This window comes from Citrus sinensis, chromosome 5 (genome assembly GCF_022201045.2).
Source record: "Citrus sinensis cultivar Valencia sweet orange chromosome 5, DVS_A1.0, whole genome shotgun sequence".
NCBI classification, from domain to species: Eukaryota; Viridiplantae; Streptophyta; class Magnoliopsida; order Sapindales; family Rutaceae; genus Citrus; species Citrus sinensis.
Genome location: NC_068560.1, coordinates 16,550,896 through 16,565,107, shown reverse-complemented (window position 1 = coordinate 16,565,107; position 14,212 = coordinate 16,550,896). Strand labels below are relative to the sequence as shown.

The window sequence follows — 14,212 nt, the reverse complement described above, 5'->3', positions numbered from 1 at the left end:
TTAAATGGACTTTACTCAAAATATCAATGCAATTAATATACTTGAATAAAATACCTCATATATTTTATTAATCAGAAAAAATGTTTATTACAATTAAATAAACACATATGGTTTTAAAGAGCACATTTTTCCATTACAATTAAATAAACACATATGCTTTTAAAGAGCACATTTTCTCAACAGTTGATGCATGAGAAAACAAGTTAAGAGGAACGAGTATCAGTTTCGTAATAAGTATAAATGGGGAACACAAGTATCAGTTTTGCACCTGAGATGGCAAGAACTCGACCGACATTTTCAGTTGAGTAACTCAGACCCCCGTACTTCCCCGGCCTTATAGCCCAAAATGAAAATATCTAAAAGAATAGTTGCAAAATTTACCCATTTGAATATGATTCAAGAAATACGCAAATGGAGAAATTATTGGCATTGTTAAGATAGTTAAAATGGTTAGTTATTGTTTCAGTTTGTTAAGCAAGATAGTTAGAGTTACTGACGTGTTAGCTGAGCTGGCATAAGTTACTTATTTTGTGAGCAGTGTGTCAGTCCACACTGCTCAACTCTCAGGTGCTTAGGTCAAGCATATACAATCTGAAATGTTCAGGAATTTTGCATAAATACATTTGTAATCAGCTAAAGAATGTATGATTCAGGTTTATTCATCAAATCCAGCTCTTAGATGATCTCTGTTCTTTCTTTTATTTTCTCTCATTTTCTTACTTACCAAACATATTAGAATCTTTAACTTGGTATCAGAGCCTGAGTTATCAATTCTAATGGCTTCGTCAAGCTCAAATCAGAATACAAACTTCTTTGTTTCTTCGTTTACTTTCACTTCACCAATCAAACTAGATCGGTCGAATTAAATGATCTGAAAATTACAAATCTTGTCTTAAGTCCGTGCCAATGGACTAGAAGATCTACTTGATGGATCAAAACTATGTCCTAATCAGTTTCTTTTTACTGAAATTGAAGATTCAACAGCTGACGCAAAAATCAATCTAGCATTCACTTCATGGAAGAGAAAAGATCAATTGTTGTTGAGCTGGTTAATGTCATCCATCAGTATCGAGATCCTTAGTCTTGTGGTAAACTCTCAAACCTCACATGAGCTTTGGACTAATCTGGAACAACAATTTGGACCTGAAACCTTTGCCAAGAAAATTCATTTGAAGATGATGCTTAATATTCTCAAAAAAGGCTCCTTGTCTGTGATTGAATTTGGAGCGAACAACTAACCTATGAAATGCTTTAAATGTACCTCCTAGGTCGTATTTACTATACTAGTTAGGAGAAATTATGATGTTAAATTATTGATAAATACTTATTATAATTTGAAAAATATGTTAATTTTGTCTTCCACTTTATGATAAAAATTTATAATATATATATATATAAATCATTCATTCTATAATCTTGAACTTTATTAAAGTTCGAAAAACTTTTACTCTATATGATATAATAGTGTGATGTTTTTACACTATTATACCATTTAAAATATATTTGCTGTCTTAAATTCTAATAAAGTCTAGGTCTTGGAGAGAAGCACTTTATAGATATGTATATATAATTATTCTCTAGTGACGACATCCTCATTTTAACAAAGTGATGATATCACTAACAAACTAAGTAACACATATTTTAATACACCAATAGAAAAAAAATACAATTTTTAATGTGTTAAAATATATGGCTTTTGTATATTATCGGCATTTTCACTTTCACAAAGTGAGGGTCTCCTCACTATAGAAGTACTTTATAAATATTCTTTGTATTTTTGTGAAAATTATTATTTAAATGTCATTATCTTACCAAAGACTAATAGTTTTTATTTCAGTACTACGCTGTACTTTTCAAGACATAACACTACCATGACCTTAATTTTCGAACTCTATTTTACAAAGTTGTTGGCTGGTCTATTTAGCTTAGTCTTTCAATTATTTGTCGTTTGAGCTGAGATGATCCAAATAAAGCTATATAACAATAATTTCTAAGTGAAACTTCGGGAAAAAATAAAAATCCTCTCATACAGTAGCATTATTTTAATTCTCAACTTGATTATGTTTTGAGTTAATTTATAGATTATTTGAAATAAAAAGAATGTAATTTATTTTTTCCAACTAAATATTTTAAAATAAGTTTGTTAATTTAATGAGTAATTATATACTTACAAAGTTATTATATAAAATTATATCCCAGAATTCCAATAATATGACACCAATTAACTACAGCTATGTGTTTCTTAATAATTAACCTTTTATACTATTATTAATGAGATAATTAACTTCAACACCAATAAATAAATTTTATCTTAATACATCCTCTAGCTTTATTATCAAATGATTATAAATCATAATCAAACCAAGCTACCACAGCCTACTACTAAGAGATTGATTAAAGGGTTTTCCAAGTTTGAAAATGTTAGTAGCATTGGAAAATGGCAACTTCCAGGAATCTTCCTGCAACAGTCAACCATTCAGTGAAATGCCCAAATGGCACAAAGGACCCGTCAACCGTTAAGTCACATCATTTATTTATTTGTGAATGAAAAATAAGGTTATGATCATAAGAAATGCATGATTACCATATGTCAAGTTTGGCAATTGTAAGTCATCATCGCAATAACTTGGAATTTTTTTGATATTTAAGTCTCTGTTTGGAACCAATGTGTGGCAGTTGGGCAATTAAGATGCCACACATCACTCAATTATAGTGTGAACTATTGATATTGTCCTTATTATTTTACGTAAAGTATAAATTTTTCCTTGTGTTTTTGTTTGTTTATTTATTTTTTATACTTAATAAATATAAATTTATTTCTTAATATTTACTAAACAGCCACCGCCAGGCAATATTACCAAAAAATAATAAACAATGACATCAAAGTTGCTCAAGACAGAACCGCAATACCAACTCATGACCTTAATTTTTTAACTTTCATGTACAAATTTGTTCGCCGGTCTATTTAGTTTAGTCTTTCAATTATTTGTCTTCTGAACTGAAATGATCTCAATTCTCAACAAAGCTATACATCAATAATTTCCTAGTGAAACTTCGGAGAAAAAAAGAAAATCCTCTGATATAGTAGCATTAGTTTAAATTTTTAATTCTGAGCTTGATTATATTTTGAGTTAATTTAAAGATTATTTGAAGTAAAAATAATATAATTTATTTTTTCCAACTGAATTTTTTTAAATAATTATATTAATTTAATGAGTAATTATACACCTACAAAGTTATGATATAAAATTATTTCCAGAATCTCAATAATATTACACCAATTAACTACTATTATGTATTTCTTAATAATTAACTTTTCATACTGTTATTAATGAGATAATTTCAACACTGATAAATAATTTTTATATTAATACATCCTCTAACTTTATTATCAAATAATCATATGTCATAATCAAGCCAAGCTACCAAGCCTACCACTAAAAGATTGATTGGAGGGTTTTCCGAGTTTGAAAATGTCAGTAGCATTGGCAAATGGCAACTCCAGGAATGTTTCTGCTACAATCAACTATTCAGTGGAATGCGCAAATGGCACAAATGACCCGCCACCAGTTAAGTCACATCATTAATTTATTTGTAAATGAAATATAAGGTTCCGATAGTAAGAAATCAACCCCTTATAATGCATGATTACCCGTATGTCAAGTTTGGTGATTATAAGTCATCATCGCAATAACTTTGATATTTAAGACTCCGTTTGGGACAAATGTGTGGCAATTGGATAACACATCACTCAATTATAGAGTGTGAAATATTGATATTGTCCTTATTATTTTACGTAATGTATAATTTTTTCCGTTTATTTTTGTTTGTTTATTTATTTTTGATACTTAATAAATATAAATTTATTTTTTTAATATTTAATAAATAGTCACGGCCAGGCAATATTGCCAAAAAATAATGAACAATGACCCAAATCCTTTTATTTTACAGAAATAATTTCAATTCACAACAACTATGACTTTACATTACCAAACAAACACTAAATATTTTGATGATTGTAGTTTATCTTTCATTCATAACATCAAGAGTTTGAAATATGATCTCAAAACAAAGAGTACGACATGTCGTGTTGGTTTGCAGAAGAAGTGTACGCCATGTCATCCAGAAACCAAAAGGCACGTATGACAACCAGACGCTGTCATCTCTGATTTCCTTACGTTGTCTGGGTTTTGAGTGACAATTAAAAGCTAGAGTGAGAAATAGAGAGAGAGTTATATATTCTTATTCCTAGTCACTTGCTATATTGTGTTGGTCTTTTGTGACTCCAATAATAAAAACGCACAATATTTTTTTCGATAGAGCAATATTTGTTAAAGCGTAAAGAAAGGCAGAAATATTGTAGATCCATCTCCAATTTCCCGTTTATTGTGGTCGCTGCTAGTGCTAGCTGTTTTCTTATTTAACTTTGTTCCCTTTTGCCATCAGCTGTTTGCATTTTCATTGGATCAAGCGACCCTTTTCTTGTTGAATTTCTAATCTCAAAAGCACTTTGATTCTCTTCTGTTACACTGATTTTCTCCATGTTTTGTACAAATATCATTTCTCTTTCCCATTTAGCCTTCATTTGCTTCTACTTGACTATCAATTGCCCAATCGTTGACCTTGTCGTATTTTTATTTCGTTCACTTCAAATAGACCTAAAAAAGAAAAAAAAAATAAAGAAAAGGAGATGTTGAATAAAGCCTAAAATCTAATTTGATTTTTAATCTGATTTAACTAAGATGTCCAATATAATACTAAGAGCAATGTTAAGCATCCCAATGATTGAGTCCCAACTGATAATGTAGTTATTTATTAGATGATCGAAATATTAATTTTACTAGTTATGAAATTCATTATCCAATAAAAAAATGACACATAACAATTGGGTGTCAAGTTAGAATTCATCTATTGGAATTCCTAACATTATTCCAATATTAAAAAATTCATCAAAATAATATCTATTATCTAAAAAAATAAAAATAAAAATCTAAAACAATAGATTTACTCTTCAATCTTGGTGATTTGGCTGATTCTTTTAAAGCTTTGGTTTCTTTAGAAGAGCCAGGAGAAATAGTAATAAGATTAAAAATGCAATGAAGTAAAACTTTAAAAGTTTTATTTCTTTATATTTTTATCGGTCATTTTACCGGTACTGGCGTTTGATTTTCTGACTAAGCTACTGTTTAGTTCTAAGTTTTGGCAATTACCCGGACTGCTCTCTTTTGTGTATCATCGACACAATCAGGCTTAGCATTTAAAAGTCGGCAGCCACGCAACTTCTTGGAATCTTCGTGCATGTGTTGGATATCGACTGTTCGATAATGATGGCTGCATTGGACTGGTCAAACTTTAGGTGAGGATATTGTTAGATATTTTATTGATTAAGGATCACAAATAATGGATATTGGATGAGGATCACATGTTTTATGACAATCGTAATGTTATTAAGCAGTTTTTCCCTCTTGATCCCCGTATTCGTCAGCTCCTACTCTTTGCCTTCAATTCTCAGTCAAGAAAACCTCTCCTGATTTTCTTCTTTTGATCTCATACACACTTTGCTTCTGTTTATCGTGGTCACTGCTCCTGCTAGCCGTTTTCTTATTTATGTTTGTTCCCTTTTTCCATCAGCTCTTTGCATTTTCATTGGATCAAGCAACCCTTTTCTTGATTCAATTTTCTGATCTCAAAAACACTTTGATTCTCTTCTGTTACACTGATTTTCCCCTTGTTTTGTACAAATATAATTTCTTTTCTCCATTTTGCCTTGTTTTGCTTCTACTTGATTATTAATTGCGCGGTCGTTGACCCTGTTCTATTTCTATTTCGTTCCCTCACCCCCCCCCCCCCCCCCCCCCCCCCCCCCCCCCCCCAAAAAAAAAAAAAAACAAATGGACATTTTGAAAAGCATTGTTCCAGTTGTAAACTGCTTGTCTCCTCACGCACAACGCGAATTTAGTTACTGGTATAACTCCGATGCCAACTTTGAGAATCTCACGGCAGAACTCGATAGGCTCAAGGATGAAAGAGAAAGCATTCAGCGCAGAGTTTCTGAGGCTGAAAGAAAAAGTGAAAAGATTGAAGAGAAGGTTGAGAAATGGCTGGTTAATGCGAACAAGAGCATTGAGCAGGCAGCCAAATTCATTCAAGACGAAGAGAAAACAAATGAACGATGTCTCATGGGGCTGTTTCCTAATTGGATTACTCGCTATCAGCATGGAAAGAAAGCAGAAACAGAGAAGCAGGCCCTTTTTAAACTCCGAGAAGAAGCTGAGAGATTTGATGATAGAATTTCCTACCGTACCGTTCCGGAGGATATATGGCTCAAGTCTCACAAAGGCTACGAGGCCTTCGAATCAAGACTTTCTACTTTGAAGGCCATACAAAATGCATTGATCGATGTTGATGTCAGCATCATTGGGGTGTACGGCATGGGCGGCATTGGAAAGACGAAACTGGTGCAGGAGGTCGCCAGGCAAGCTATGGCAGACAAGCTCTTTGATACGGTGGTCTTTTCAGAGGTTTCCCGAATTCCAGACATAAAACGGATTCAACAGGAAATTGCCGAGAAGTTGGGCTTGGAGTTGCCCGAGGAAGTTAAATCTAGAAGAGCAAGTAGACTATTTGAGCGATTGAGAAATGAGAAGAAGATCCTTGTGGTTTTAGATGACATCTGGAAACACCTTGACTTGGAGACAGTTGGAATTCCTTTTGGAGAAGATCATAAAGGCTGCAAACTACTGCTGACAGCAAGAGATCTTAGAGACCTCTTAAAAATGGGATCTAAAGACAACTTTTTGATAAGCAATTTAAATGAAGAAGAAGACTGGAGATTGTTTAAGATGATGGCCGGTGATGATGTTGAAAATCGTGAGTTGAAATCTACAGCAATAGACGTCGCCAAGGCATGTGGACGTTTGCCCATTGCCTTGACTACAGTGGCAAAGGCACTGAGAAGCAAGAATCTGCATGAATGGAAGAATTCCTTGCGAGAACTCCGAACGCCTTCAATGGTAAACTTCGAAGGAGTGTCTGCAAAGACTTATTCAAGTATTGAGCTGAGTATCAACCATTTAAAAGGTGAGCAAGTCAAGAAAATTTTTCAGCTCTGCAGTCTAATGGGTAACAGTATCCATACTTCGGACTTGTTTAAGTACTCCATGGGTTTGGGTATATTTAAAGGAGTCAATAAGATGGAAGATGCACGAGACAAATTATATGCATTGGTCCATGAACTTAGAGACTGTTGTTTGTTGCTTGAGGGTGATAGCAATGAACGATTTTCAATGCATGATGTTGTTCGCGATGTCGCAATATCAATTGCATGCCGCCACCAACATGTGTTTTCGGTGAGAAATGAGGATGTGTGGGACTGGCCAGATGAGGATGCACTTCGAAAATGCAATTCTGTCTCTCTAAGAAATAATAGTAATCGTGAATTTCCTGAAGGATTAGAATGCCCAAACCTTGAATTTTTATATATCTCTCGCAAAAATTCTTCTCTTGAAATCAATATTCCTGAGAACTTTTTTGTAGGGATGAAAAAGCTTAGAGTTCTAGATTTTACTCGAATGCAGCTTTCTTCTTTTCCATCTTCAATTGATCTTCTAGTAAATCTTCACACACTATGTCTGGATCAAAGTGGGTTGGGGGACATAGCAATCATTGGAAAGTTGAAGAATCTAGAAGTCCTTAGCTTTTTGATGTCTGATATTAAGCAATTGCCCGAAGAACTAGGTCAATTGAATAAGTTGAGATTGTTAGATTTAACCAATTGTTTCGATCTAAAAGTTATTGCGCCCAATCTCATATCAAGCTTAAGTCGATTAGAAGAGCTGTATATGGGTAATTGCTTCATTGAATGGGAGGTTGAAAGAGCCAACAGCAAAAGAAGTAATGTTAGCCTCGACGAATTGATGCATTTACCTAGGCTAACCACTCTAGAAATTGACGTTAAAAATGATAGTATTTTACCAGAACGCTTTTTGGCCAGAAAGCTCGAAAGGTTCAAAATATCTATTGGAAATGGGTCATTCATGCCTCCCAACAAGTATGCTCGACATAAATGGTTCCAAAGTCGGCCGCACTTTTCAATCAACCGTGATCGCAAGAGTTTAAGAGCATTGAAGCTCAAGCTTGATTTTATGGACATTTTCTCCATGAAATTGCAGGGCATCAATAACGTTGAATACTTATGGTTGGACAAGCTGCAAGGCATCGAGGATGTTCTTTTCAATTTGGACACGGAGGGCTTTTCACAATTGAAGCTTCTCTGGGTTCAAAATAATCCTGACTTCTTTTGCATCGTCGATTCAAGGGCGATGGTCGCTTGTGATGCCTTTCCTCTTTTGGAGTCACTTATCCTTCACAATTTGATCAACATGGAGAGGATATGTATTGATCGGCTCAAAGTAGAGTCTTTCAACAAACTCAAAACCATAGAAGCTTATAGTTGTAATAAGTTGAGAAATATCTTTTGGCTCTCCACTACAAAATGCCTTCCAAGACTTGAGAGAATTGCAGTTATTAATTGCAGCAAGATGAAAGAGATTTTTGCAATTGGGGAAGAAGTTGATAATGCAATTGAGAAGATAGAGTTTGCTCAATTAAGATCTTTGAGTCTGGGGAATCTTCCAGAGGTTACAAGTTTTTGCCGCAATGAGGTGAAGACTCCTTCAGCATCACCGAACAGACAAGTGTCGCAAGAGGAATCGACGACTATGTATAGCTCCAGCGAAATCACTTTGGATATTTCAACTCTGCTTTTCAACGAGAAGGTGCGTAGGCTAACATTTTCTTTATATATATATATATAACAGACTTTATTCTATCATGCGTTCTGTTTTGATGTCATACGTGGAAAATAATTAAATCATTTAAAGAATTGAAAGAAAATGGAAAAAAGGATAAAAAGAATCTCACGCGCTCACTAATTGAGCTCTTAACAAGTAGTATGAATTAGAATGCATACTCAGCTGTCAGTTGGAAATTGATTCTGACTTGCCTTATTTTGTAATCAAAGAAGAAAATTTCAACAAGTGCTTCCCATATGGAAATTGGATCTAACGAGAAATTCTTATTTTTTTAGGTTGCGTTGCCTAACTTGGAGGCTTTGGAGATATCTGAAATTAATGTCGACAAGATTTGGCACTACAATCATCTTCCGGTCATGTTTCCTCGCTTTCAAAATTTAACACGATTGATTGTGCGGCGTTGTCACAAATTAAAATACATATTTTCAGCATCTATGATCGGAAGCCTTAAGCAGCTCCAACACCTAGAAGTACGCTTCTGTGAGGATTTACAGGAGATCATTTCTGTGAACAGAGCAGATGAAGTGATCCCTTATTTTGTCTTTCCACAGCTCACCACTCTGAAACTCCAAGATCTACCAAAACTTAGATGTTTGTACCCTGGAATGCATACTTTGGAATGGCCTGCACTAGAAATTCTTTCAATGCATCGTTGTGACAAATTAAAGATATTCACTGCAGATTTATCGCAGAATAATGAGAATGATCAACTTGGCATTCCTGCACAACAGCCCCCATTGCCGTTGGAAAAGGTATGAAGCCATTTTCTAGATTTTTTTATCAATAGCTTATTTTTAACTTTGAAAAATATGACAAAGCAATGATAAATTAATACTCAATAAATTGAAAACTTTTATTATGCAATAATCTTTGCTAGTCTAGACTAAGAGATCAATGTGGTAGATTAATAATTATATGAACTTTTTTAGGTATAGCATTTATAAAAGAATCCTTAGTCTTTCCATATAGAAGAACTTACAAAATGAATTAGTAATTTATTATTGTGCAATAAAATAATTTCGAGCCAATATAAATCAACCATTTTTCCCTAATTTCTTTTTTACCACTAAAATTAACATACAAAATAAATTTTATCAATAATTCAATTTTTTTTAAAGTATAATATAAAACAAATACTATAAAGTCACTGCGTGTGACCGTAGATCATCAATTGACCTCATTAGTTATTATGATTGATGATGATCAGATCGTACCCAACTTGAAGGAACTATCACTAAGTGGAAAAGATGTGAAGTTGATTTTGCAGGCCGATTTCCCACAACACTTTTTTGGCAGTCTTAGAGAACTAGAGATTGCCGAAGATAACTCAGCTTGTTTTCCAATCTGGAACGTACTGGAGAGATTTCACAATCTTGAAAAACTCATACTGGTTTGTTTTTCATTCAACGAAGAGGTATTTTCGGAGGAAGGATGCTTAGAGAAACATGTGGGGAAGTTGGCAATGATAAAAACATTAGAGCTGAACCGGCACTATCATCTGAAGCAGCTGTGCAAACAAGACTCCAAACTTGGCCCCATTTTTCAGTATCTTGAAATTCTAAAAGTATATCACTGTCAAAGTCTGTTAATTCTATTGCCATCATCATCGGTATCTTTTCGGAACCTAACAAAACTTGTAGCTTTCGGTTGCAAGAAATTGTTACACATGGTAACATCCTCCACAGCAAAAACTCTGGTGCAACTCGTCACAGTGAGTATATGTGGATGCAGTGCAATGACAGAGGTGGTAATAAATGGCAAAGAAGGAGTTGAAAAAGAAGAGATTGTTTTCTGCAAATTGAAGGCGTTGATTCTGAGTGATTTAGAAAGCCTCACAAGTTTCTGCTCTGCCAATTACACCTTCAGATTCCCATCTTTGCAAGAGTTGTGGGTGATTGGCTGTCCCAAGATGAAGATTTTCACTACAGGACAATCAATCACGCCTCCGAGAGTAAACGTCTGGCATGGAGAGACATCGAATCAACAGCGTTGGGCTAATAATGATCTAAACACAACCATACAACAATTACATGCTGAGAAGGTACGTATATACATATTACTCTCCATCTCCCATGATAAATTTTTACAAAATTTTCTTTCTTAAATACAATAGAGATAAGATATTTGTTATAAAGTAAGTTTAAATTGATGAATAAGAATTTTACTTTCAGCTGTTGGCGGTGTCGTCGTCATACTCTACGCAGTACGACTAATTTCATAGGCTTCTTATGACTTGGAGTTCCGAATTTTTAGAAGAAAGTCTCAACTGGTAATTAATTTTTATTTCATTTATTGAATCCCATGGCTTGTTTCGCAATTTCATCTGAATTATTTAGAATGGGTCCCTCAGTTTACTGTTAAATTTGCAATGCAATTTTAATGATCCTTTCAGACTTTTATGGACAGATTTTGCATAATTGAATGTCTTTTTAGTCTAGTTTAATTTGAGTCTTTTTCTTCTTTTTTTTTTTTTTTTGGGAGCTCCCCTCGTCTTCTAAAATTTTATAACTCCTTGCATACGTTTTTATGATAAAATTTCATTAAAAGCCTTCGTATTTTATAATTCCTTGAAAACGTGCATACTTTTTCCATTCTTTCTTTGCCAATTATTTATTCTCATCATTGCTGTTCTTTTATTTTAGTTTGTGTTCTGTTTGTTCATTGGGTTTGCTTTTCTTCACACCTATATTTCCTTGGAAAGTTAGAAGGCAAGGAAAGTACTTAGAAAATGTTCTTCCCTATGAACACATAATTAAAGAACAGCTGAATATCATTCATCGGATTAAAAAAATTAAAAAAAAAAACGTAATCAGTGCATTGTTCCTATAACAAATCCTTAAACCATCAAATGTTAGCTATCAACAAGTATATTGTGGAAATATTGTTTGAAAATATTTCATAAAAAATCAAGTTTTCACAAACCAAAAAAGGGACTAATTTGGTCTAGCATATACATAATATTTTCTCCACTGTTCCTGTTAAAATTTCTCTACTCTATGATTTCAGAATGTCTGGATAGTGATGACGATTTAAGTGACTCTTCTTCTGTGAATAAGGTCGTTTTTCTTTTTTCCTCTATTCAAAGTTTACATTCTGAGGGGTTCGCGTTTCCATCTTCGTGATCTTCTTGTGATTCACTTCATCGTGTCACTACATCTATGATAGTGTGAGTTGCAACCTGTCTGTTTCCTTTGTTTGATCATCGCAAGTCCAAAGACAGTTCATTCTACCTAAGCTCTTTGTCTTTTATTATATATATGTCATGAATTTCTATTGTATTTTGACATTTGATGGTGTATCATTGTCTCATTGCAAGGTGTTAGAGTGCAATTTATGCACTAGTTTTGCATTGTTTACTTTCCTTAATATCGATGTTTTGCACTTAATTATAGTGATTTACTTGTATTTTACTTTTGTAGGTGCAATTCTATTGATTGGTGATAAAATTGAGCTACAATATGATGTTTAAGGATGATTGTTCGCTTAGAGAAATTATGAGCGTCAGAAGAACTTTGTTGATAAGGCGTGGGCGCGTGCTGTCAACTACGGACCTGCAGTTTTTAGTTTAACGTGTTTTGTATTTTTGTTTATTTTTGTAATTACGAATTTAATATTTCATATATTAGTATTTTATTTTAAATAGAACTCTAAAGGAGAAGAGAGAGAGTATTTAAGGGAGGAATCTATTGTGAAAAAAAGAGATTTTTTAAAAGAAAGAAACCCTAGATCTAAACTTTTCTCTTCTCTCTATGAAGAACTAAACCTATTATTCTGGTTGAAAGTTAATGAAGCTTTGATTCATAACTACTGTGAGATCTTTCTTATGCTTTAATTATTTTATTACTTTTTGGGTATTTGTTTATTCTCTGAATTATTATCATGATTATGTTTGTTAATTAGATAATTGGCCACTATTTAATTATCAACTTAATCTATTGTCAATTAAAGGATTCATCGTATGAAAATTTTAATATTTGTGAAAAATAACATAGCAGTGAGTTGTGTTATGAGAATAAACAATCTAATTTAAATGAACCATCGTATGCGTTTGTTGATTAGGATTTGGGTCTTTCTGGTTTTTCAGGCTGTCAATTGATTAAATCCTATGATCGTATCTAGGGTTGTCTATTGATTAGGGAAATAACCAATGGTCGTACCTTGGTTATCGATTAGTTAAGGAGAGATTGACTATTAGAGGGTCTCAGTAGCTATAACCGATCTATTCATAAGTAGTAATAATTTATATTTGAATCAATGATCAGTAGTCGAATCAAGCTGAGTTAATTCCTTCAACCAGAACTTTTCTCAATTTGAATTACAATTTTAATTTGCATTCTTGTTATTTTAATTTGATTTTTTTTTATTGTCAACAATCCCCCCATTTTGCAATTTACATTTTAAAAAGAATTTAAATAATTACCGATCTCTGTGGACACGATCCTACTCAATCACTATACACAATTTATTTAGAGTAGATATTTATTTTTACTGGTTTCGACAACCATCACAAGGTCTTGTAATCAGTCTGATTCTCATTTGAGGAGGTTGGTCTCGTCTATGTGTATGTATTTATATCCACAAGAAATTTGATAAATGGTCTTGTCGTTTTCTCATTAAAACATCTAGTGCTTCATAGGTTGGAGGGCTACCAGGCATCAGGGCCAGATTTTTAAACTCAAAGTTCTTCGTGTCATTTACCCATATGATTATCAAATAGTCATAAAAGCATATAAATTCAAGTTAGTGTATCATTTTTACACAATATACTAAAACTAACACAAGAACTTGGCCGACATTTTCAGTTGAATAACTCAGAACCCCGTACTTCCTCGGGCTGACAGCCCAAACTGAAAATATCTAAAAAACATAGTTTGCTCCACATCTATCTTTCCTAACTTAGGAAGGCAAGGATTTTGAAAGCTTTGCTTGATAAAATTTGAAAGTTCTGAAGAAGATTCAGGTCACTCGTGTGCAGCCTCTGGAATAAGAGCTGTGTTACTGTTTAAAAGTTTTCATGCTCTGGAATAAAATTTGCTTTACTGTGTTACTGGTCAACTTCATTATTCTACTAATGCTTTACTTCATCTTCATTGTATCACTACATTGACAGCGTTGACAGTGTAACTAAAACCCTTGCGTTCACAAGCAAATTTGATCACATTAAACTCTTAAGAAATTATCTTTTATAGCCATCTTCCATATTATTAGGAGGAGTCGTTTTCACTATTTTTAAGAAATTTGATCACATTAAACTTTTGATCTGAGTTCATAACAAAAATCAAAACGGTGCATGACATCAAGATTATGATGAATCAAATTGAACTCCCAATACGTTTGTTCATAAAAAATGCTTTTCTTCTTCCAAGTAATCTTATCATTTCTTTCATTTTATTCATTCT

General features: G+C 33.3%; 1 protein-coding gene across 4 annotated transcripts; it reads left to right on the top strand.

Annotated features, from left to right (window-relative positions):
* The first annotated feature begins 5,396 nt into the window (after nucleotides 1-5,396).
* LOC102624678 (disease resistance protein RPS5-like) lies at nucleotides 5,397-12,620 on the top strand. 4 transcript variants are annotated; one of them, XM_052442727.1, is made up of 5 exons: nucleotides 5,397-8,777; nucleotides 9,089-9,565; nucleotides 10,081-10,854; nucleotides 10,985-11,082; nucleotides 12,233-12,620. In XM_052442727.1, exons 1-4 carry the CDS (start codon nucleotides 5,892-5,894, stop codon nucleotides 11,024-11,026), a joined length of 4,179 nt encoding a protein of 1,392 aa, XP_052298687.1. In that variant the 5' UTR covers nucleotides 5,397-5,891; the 3' UTR covers nucleotides 11,027-11,082; nucleotides 12,233-12,620. The 4 variants fall into 4 exon arrangements, with proteins under 4 accessions (XP_052298687.1, XP_052298686.1, XP_052298688.1 ...); XM_052442726.1 differs by having other exon boundaries at nucleotides 10,069-10,854; XM_052442725.1 differs by having other exon boundaries at nucleotides 5,398-8,777; nucleotides 10,021-10,854.
* Nucleotides 12,621-14,212: the final 1,592 nt, after the last annotated feature.

Coding starts and splice junctions, on each gene's coding strand:
- LOC102624678 (XM_052442725.1), top strand. CDS start 5,892: ATGGACATTTTGAAAAGCATTGTTCCAGTTGTAAACTGCTTGTCTCCT. Junction 9,566..10,020: donor CCCCATTGCCGTTGGAAAAG/GTATGAAGCCAT, acceptor GATGATGATCAG/ATCGTACCCAACTTGAAGGA. Junction 10,855..10,984: donor AACAATTACATGCTGAGAAG/GTACGTATATAC, acceptor TTTTACTTTCAG/CTGTTGGCGGTGTCGTCGTC.